Source organism: Aythya fuligula, chromosome 9, assembly GCF_009819795.1.
Source record: "Aythya fuligula isolate bAytFul2 chromosome 9, bAytFul2.pri, whole genome shotgun sequence".
NCBI classification, from domain to species: domain Eukaryota; kingdom Metazoa; phylum Chordata; class Aves; order Anseriformes; family Anatidae; genus Aythya; species Aythya fuligula.
Window position 1 is genome coordinate 14,826,226 of NC_045567.1, and position 7,874 is coordinate 14,834,099.

A 7,874-nucleotide genomic window follows, 5' to 3' on the forward strand; every position below is an offset into this window, starting at 1 on the left:
TAATAAAACTTTCACCCAGCTTTAACCAGAGGCAAAACGAGCACCACAGCCGCAGCTACTGAATTCATGCACACTGGAAAAACAGACCTCCTATTACTCAGAAGAGCTGGACATGAACCAGTGACCTAGAAAGAAAATCTTGTGTCCGCGTCCCATCAGCCTCCACCGCCCTGCTGCCCTCGAGCCATCCAGCTCGCCTGAATTTTTCAGAGTGCTTCTCAGAGGAAGTCACAAAGCAGAGAGCTGCGACACTGCACATCAGGCTCCATGAAAAAAACATCAGCTGGAGCCAAAGGGCACGGTGCAGGTGGCTTCACGGTGACCCGGCTGACCATCAGCCTCTCTCAAAGCTGTTCCGCTGACACCAGCTGAAGCTGAACCCTTCCTTCACACGAACACGGCTGACAGCTCACCCCTCAACACCCCCCTCTTGAAAAACCCCAAGGCAGAATCCAGCCCCACACACTCCTCGCCAGATACCGTGCCAGCCATCGAAGCTTTCTGAACCCACGTGCGTTTCTGACAGACGTCGAGTTCCTTCCTCCACCGCCGTGCAGCTGAGCACACACCGCCAGCCCTGCCATAAACCCATCAGGTCAGCAGGCTGTCCCCAGAGGTACCCGTCCCTCTGTTGCTTCCCCCCAGCAGGCTTTTGTTGCAGGAGTCTCAGTGAAGGTCAGGTTAAGCTGCAGGGGTCAGAGGGAAGGAGCTGTGGCTGGGAAGAAGACAGATGCTTACAACAAACTTTTATTCCATGTCCGCTAAAGCCAGCTAGTTTGCCTGCCCCAGGGTTTTCTTGTCCAACTTCTGTTTCCCTGTGGCAGCACTTGGAGGTGCATTTTCTGCTTCTACATTTGGGAAACAACCAGCAGCATTTTAAAGTACGGATCAGGAGCTTCAGGAAGTCAAATTAAACAATAAATAGAAATCATAAGGTGAGCAGTGCTGCTGTGCCTCTCGCAGCGCAGGTGGGGGTGACAATTCGCCTTTGTCAAGACTGGAGCTTAAGCAGCAGTGTGGCTGGGTTGATTGTAATGACTGACACAGACACATTGCCTTATACTTTTTTAATGCTATTAAAAATAAAATGAAATAAAAACTTAAGCTGTTGCAATTTTCTACAGTTCCAAAGAGCCGGGTACTGCTGGACCAGAGTGCAAGATCTCTCCCACTGTGCCCCCTGACTCCCTTCTCTCTCCTCAGCACTGTCAGACCAGCACTGAGATCAGGAGGGGAAAGACAAACAGAGACCAAGCAGAGCTCAAGCCAGTTTTCTTACTCGTTTTATAAGTAACTAATTAAAATTATATTTCCAGGATGCTTTTGTCCCTGAAAGGCTCGCAAATTAGACCTCCAGTAAAAAAAGAAAAAAAAAGATCCACACACAGACAGCTGAGCGATCCCCCGGGGAGGGTCAAAGGAGCACGCAGCAAAAGCTGCTTTGTGAAAGAGAAAATGTCACAGGCACTTGAGAAGCAAGTGGAAATACTGGCAGAGATGCTCAGCCTACATATTGCAGCCACCACCAAAACCTTCAGCAAACGCCTTACAAGAGCTTTACTGACCACAGCGGTCAGAACATGAACTCTGCATGCCTGGAAAAAGCGGCTTGGTAACAGCAGGCTGCAGCACCAAGCTGTAGCTTACGCTTGGAGAGTGTTTTGAGGTTATATCTTACAGCAGTAAACTCCTGCCCACTAAGTAAACTGGACTGGCTGAAGCAGTTTTCACCAGCAAAGCTCCATCGACACCACGCTTTCAGCTAATATAAATGCCTTTAAAAATAAAAAATAAAATAAATAAAATAAAGTAAGCAGAAAGTAGTAAGCCACGGGCATCGGATTTTCCCTGCCATCCTTGCAGGGAAACGACCCCGCCTGTAGAGCAGCCTTGGAGCCCACAACAAAGGAGCAGGACGACACTGTCGTGCAGCCGTCCCAGGCACCAGGGAGGAAAGCTGGACATGGACAGACAGACAGACACCCCCCTCCACAAGGGGAGCGAGTGAAGAACAAAGTACTGGAACCACACCAACGCAGCAGGACCGTGCTCTGCTGTTAATGAATGACCAAGCTGACCTTTGCCCAACACAGAGAAAGGGGAAGTCTTTCCTGAACGATCAACAGTGATTTCTGTGTCAGGAACAACAAACGTGTCCCCCCAGGTACGGAAGGCGATGCTTTTCTTTGCCTGCTTGGTGTTAACACAGCACCTAATCCACGGCATAGCTCTGAATCAACCCTTAAAACAACAAAAACAGACGGGTATGACTGAGCTACGAGCAGGAAACATGCCTGAGGCTTTGCACCGCACAGCTCAGGCCTCACCTACCTTGCCCCCAGAGCTGCTGGGGCCAGCGCGTTAAGCCCAGCGCTATCGGGTACCGACAGCTCCCGTACCAACAGCTCCCGAAATGCCAGAGGTGGGAATTCACAGGGACGGGATGAACTTCACCCCATCGCCACGCTTTCACTGAGCTACCCCAAGTGAGCCCGGGCTGATAACTCAACCTTATCAGCCCGCTGCTGAGGTTAACCGGGTTAATTTCCTCGAGGAACCACGCCGGGCGGGCTCTAAGGATGAGCCCCTGGCAGCACCGAGAGGACCGGCTGTGATTTCATTAATGCCCATTAACAATTTCGCTAATGACCCACCGGGACCAAGGCTCAGCCCTGAAAGTTCAGCAGGCAGCTGTGGGGTTTTGTCCACAAGCACCACGGCACGCGAGGGGTCAGCTCCCTGCACTGACACACACCCCCAGCTCCCGACTAGCCAAAAGAGCCAAATTCGGGCTGATTTGGTTAAAATGAAATTAAGAACGATTAAACGAGCAGCAAGGGAAACAAGTTGGGGAGCACGGGCTGCAGAACCAACGCCAGCCCTGACAGAGGGTGGGCGACCGGTGGGGGTTTCAGGTGCCCTCCGGTGTCCCCCCGGTGTCCCCAGTGCCCCCTCAGTGTCCCCCGGTGCCGCCCCGGTGTCCCCGCAGCTCCCCCCGGCGGCACAAGGGGCTCGCCCCGGCCCTACCTTCCTTGACGCCGGGCAGCTTGGACTGGTCGATGCCGATCTCGGCCATGCTGCCCGCCCCGTGCCTCCCGCTCCCAGTCCGGGTGCCGGTGCCGCTCCGTGCCGTGCCTCCCGGTGCCGCGCCCCGCCGCACCGAGCCGCCAGCGGCCGTACGGGGCGGCGGAGGGGACAGAAAGGGCCGGGCCGGGCCGGGCCGGGCCGGGCGGGGGGACGGGGCGGGACGGGGGGCGGGGGCTGCCGCCCCTCTGCCGCCCGCGGCCTCCCCCTGCCTGCTGCTGTCCCTTTTCCTTTTTTCTTTTTTTTTTTTTCTTCCTTTTTCCCCCGTTTTTCCCCTTCTTTTATCCTTTTATCCTTCTTCCCCCCTTTTTTCCCTTAATTTATTTTTTCCTTTCTTATGTCTTATTTACTTCTTTATTTCTCTTCTCCTTTATTTCTCCTCTCCTTTATTTCTCCTCTCCTTTATTTCTTTTCTTCTTTATTTCTATTTCCACCCCACCAGCCCAGGCTGCCCCCAGCCCCACCCAGCCTGGTCTCCAGGGATGGGGCGCCCACAGCTCCTCTGGGCAGCCTGGGCCAGGGCCTCACCACCCTCTGAGGGAAGAATTTCTTCCTAATGTCTAATCTAAACCTGCCCGCTTTTAGCTTAAAGCCGTTCCTCTTTGTCCTGACACTCCCCAACAAAGAGTCCCTCCCCAGCTTTCGTGTTGCCCCCTGTAGGTATGAGAAGGGACAAAACAAGCTGAGAGCCTGAGGCGTTCGCATTTACACAGCACCTTTAATACATCACAGCCAGCGCTTGGGCCCTGCATTCACAAACACGATCTTTAAGCTTTGGATCCCAGAAATCCTCAGTTTTCCTCTGTGCACACAGCTCTTTGCTTTGTCTCCTGTAATGGATTTGTACCATCTTATCTAAGGCCAAAGCCAGCCACGCAAATTAGTAAAAATTCCTGCCATTCCTGGTTTCCACTAGACAAATTACGTGGCTCCTCGTGCCTTCTCCAGCTCCCTTAATCAAGCAAACACGCTGCTTCTTGGGAGACCCTGCTGGGTGACGGCAGCAGGGCTGTGAGCTCTGCTAGGGCCTGAGGAAGCTTCAGGCCGACACTGTGCATGGTGCTGAGGTCTCGGTGCTGGAAACAAGAGGAACATCTCCAGAGCCCAGAAGAGCTGGAGCAGCCTCCTGTGAGGGGCAGCACGAGTAAAATCAGTGCTACCAGCCAGCAGCATCTCTCAGCGCCATTCCCCAGCGCACGGCCCTGCACACCACACAAAGCATTATCTTTGCCTTTGTGACAGTGAACTTCTCTCATCTTAGTTTGATCTGGGGACACTCAGATGAAAACTCTGAGGCTGGAAGATGGCATGAATTATTTGAAGACTACAGAAGGTTTCAAAGACCTACAGAAACATGAGAATGACCACAGGGGGCCTGGAGATGAGAGAGAATTAAGCAGGAGCCAGGAAATGTGTTACTGATGTGGAGCTAGCACCGCGGCACAGTGATGTTTTATGTTCCCAAAGGGCTCCTAATTGTGGCAGATCTCAGATCACCCTCCCGGCTCTCACTTGTGTCTAAAAACTGCTGCTACCAGGCAAAAGCACAGAAGGTGTCCCTTCTGCTAGATTGACATGGGCTTTTCCTGTGCAAATTGTACAGCACCTAGCTTGACAATAGACATCGCAGTGGATAGATTAATCCCAATAAAGCTAGGAAAAATAACCACTTTATTTAAGATAAGAAAACACTGGAAGATAAGAAAAAGATTCAGTCTTTTGTAAAAGCAGGAACTCTCACAAGAGCTTAATCTCATAGGAAGACAAGCCCATCTCATTTCCCAGGACAAAAGCAGCTGGGAATCTGATCCAGAATTTGAGCTCAAGTTCATGGCACACATTTAACTCCTCTTCCATGAAGTACCTTGATTTGGGAGGGACATTTGCAGAGCTCTCGCCCAACTTCAAAATTTAATGGGCTTGCTCTGGGCCTTGCCTGTGTGAGTTTTAAGGATCTTCAGGGCTAGAGATCGCATGACCTCTCCGAGCACTGTTCCACTCTTTTCTCATTTCTTTTTTTACTGTGACACAGACGGACTTCCCCATGCTGCAGCCTGCGACTCCAGCCCCTCGTCCTCACACTGTGTCCCATCTCCCTCTGTGGCAGACCCTGAGGACCAAGCACACTGCAACGAGAGGAGTGTGGTCTATCAGACAGCTGCAGGCAGGGTGTCAGTGATGGCTGGGAGCGTGCCACTGGGCAAGTCTCAGTCCCCAGAGAGCCTGGGCACTTTCCTGAGCTGTTTCCAGGCATCCAGTGCTGCCCCAAACAGCAGACATGTCATCCTGGGGCACCACACAATGCCCTCCCCCCAGCCCTCCACGTGCTCCTGAAGGGATGTGTGAAGCACAGACTGGAACTATTAAAAACAGCTAAAAGCAACGCCATCTGGACTGGCCCCGAGAAAAGCCACAGTGAGATTTTGGGGGTGGGAGCTGTTAGGACCAGGAGCTGGGAGTGCCTTGTGCTGCTCTGTTCCTTCTGCAGGCCACGAGACACAATTCTGTGCTCGCTTCTTAAATAAACTGGGCACTGCTCCAAGTGTCATGCTGTCATTTTAGGTCAGCAGGATAACAACTGTGAAATAAACTGGGCCTCATCAAGATGTTCTCTTTCAGCAGAACAGTCTTTGTTAAAGTTTCCTTAATGGCTGCAAGGCTAACCCCGACTGATGAGGCTGTTGTGGGGGCAGACAGAGGATAATGATCCCACGGGCAGGAACGTGTGTGTCAGTTACTGGTCAATGCAAAAAGATGCAAAAAATGGTTCTAGGTGTTTTGGGATATCAGATGCCATACAAACCTGTGTCCAAAACCCATGAGGGTTTTCCAAGCAAGCAAAGATGCACTTTAGGAGAGGCTTCAAGTGCTGTGCTAGAAAGGACCGATGAGAGGAAGCGATGTTACAGTACTTGGCAAGGAGCACCAAGAAGCAGGTGTGCAATTTCCATAGGTAGCTGAAGGGTTCAACTCAGGCTCCCTGGGGGAAAAGTGGAGAAGAAGCCTGCAAAGATTAGGGTATTATAAAACAAAGCACGCCAGAGGTGGTGAATGGAGTGATTGCAACAGAAGAACAAAGGAAACAAAATCTGTGCTTACGTGTAACATAATGGGAGGCAGCATGAAAGTCGCAAGCTGTGCACTTACAGGGCTTTCGCTGACTTTCCAGTTGGAGAGAGAACCCATATAATAGGAAGTCAGGTATAATGCTGCTCACAGCTCAGCTACACGCACAGATCAGATGTTCGCACAGGCTGCCCAGGAAACTGCAGTGTGCAAATGAGCTCGGCATCTGTGCCCGCAATTTTACATATGCATTTGCAAGGGTAGTAGTTCACCCCCAGCCCCAACGAAGCAGTTAAGTTTCACATCAGCAAAAGAGACCAAAAGCGTTCCAAAATTCTCCTGCACTGAAGAAAGTGAGAAGTAATACTAAAACTGGTGGATTTACCACTTTTCCCTCATCTGCTGTGCTTCATGCTTTCATTTACTCTTACAGGTCAGAAGAACAGAAACCCCCAGAACAGATATTTCTTCTTCTCTTTGTGCTCCACAGGGAGCTGCCTGCAAGCCTGCACAACAGAGGCAGAAGCAACCTAATAAAAGTGGCAGGTAGTGGGGAAGCCCCTTGGCCTGCCATCAGTTACTCAGCCACTACTGCCTGGATAAGATTTCAACAGTGATGTCGTGGGAAGGACTTTGGTGGGGGCTGAAGTCAGTGCAGCTCTCATATGGCACCAAGCTTGCCATATTCCACAGTGAGCAACTGCTAAATTTACCTAAGATCACCTTTTCATTTCCACCCTCCCATACTTTGCTGGTTAGAAAAAAAAAAAAATAAATAATAATAATCTTGTGTTATCACTTCTGCCAGCCTTGATTTCCAAGGCCACTTTTAGGGCTTTGTGATGTGAGGGATGGATAGACCCTCAAATCTCAGTGGTATCCCTCATTTCAAGTCATGATTCTGTACATACAAGTTTACATCCACAAAGCATTGATGTTCGCTCAACAAAAAACATTTTGCCTGTGCAGGAGCTACCAGAGAGTCTCAGGAGCCCTGTGTGCAAATGGCAGGCTAGGTGAGAAGACAGACTGTCAGAAGTGCAAGTATTATGGTTGCCTATGCAAATTTCCTCAAAACAAAACAGATATATTTACTCTACAAGACCTCCCCTGGGTGACCATTAGCGAGAACATTTTCCAAATAAAAAACTACCAACACGAAAAACAAGTATTTCTCAGTAAGTCAAAAGGCCATATGATGTAAACTGAGATGAGGAAGAGGGAGAAAGGGGAAGGATGGCGTGAAAGTTGGCACTGTTAGCAGACAGAGTTGACCTCCGCAGCCCTAAAAGTGCCCCAGTGAGCATTTCTAGCAGCAAATTACCCCGTTTCGTTTATGGCCATGCTGCCCCAAGTACACGTACAGACTGTGTTCAATTTAGACTTACTGAGAATTGTTGATTGAAGTAGAAATGTGCAAAATCCAGGCAAAACACTCAGACAGATGGACACGCACACACATTCCCGTACAAAGGATTCTGGCCACAGCAAAAGATCCTTGCAGAGGTCCTTGGTGCAGGTAGCATTCAGCATCTTCAGCCCAACACTTGCAACAAGACAACTGAGAGGCAGTTCATTCCTCCTCAGTCACATGGGGAGCTGCCAAGTACACATCAGCACGTACAGCAGGCTGTGAATTTTACCAGCTGGTGGCTGTGGTGTGGTCTGGAGGACACACACGGTGCCCCACTGACAGCAGCCCTGGGGTGCTGGAGCTTGCTGAG

At 50.7% G+C, this 7,874-nt stretch overlaps 1 protein-coding gene across 1 annotated transcript in view; it reads right to left on the reverse strand.

Annotated features, from left to right (window-relative positions):
* CCDC50 (coiled-coil domain containing 50) overlaps positions 1 to 3,157 on the reverse strand; it is a 36,022-nt gene extending 32,865 nt beyond the window's left edge. The window contains exon 1 of the mRNA XM_032193613.1: positions 3,028 to 3,157. Coding sequence (XP_032049504.1) covers positions 3,028 to 3,076 — 49 coding nt within the window. The 5' untranslated portion in view covers positions 3,077 to 3,157. The remainder of the gene's footprint in view (positions 1 to 3,027) is intronic.
* Between the last annotated feature and the right edge of the window lie 4,717 nt (positions 3,158 to 7,874).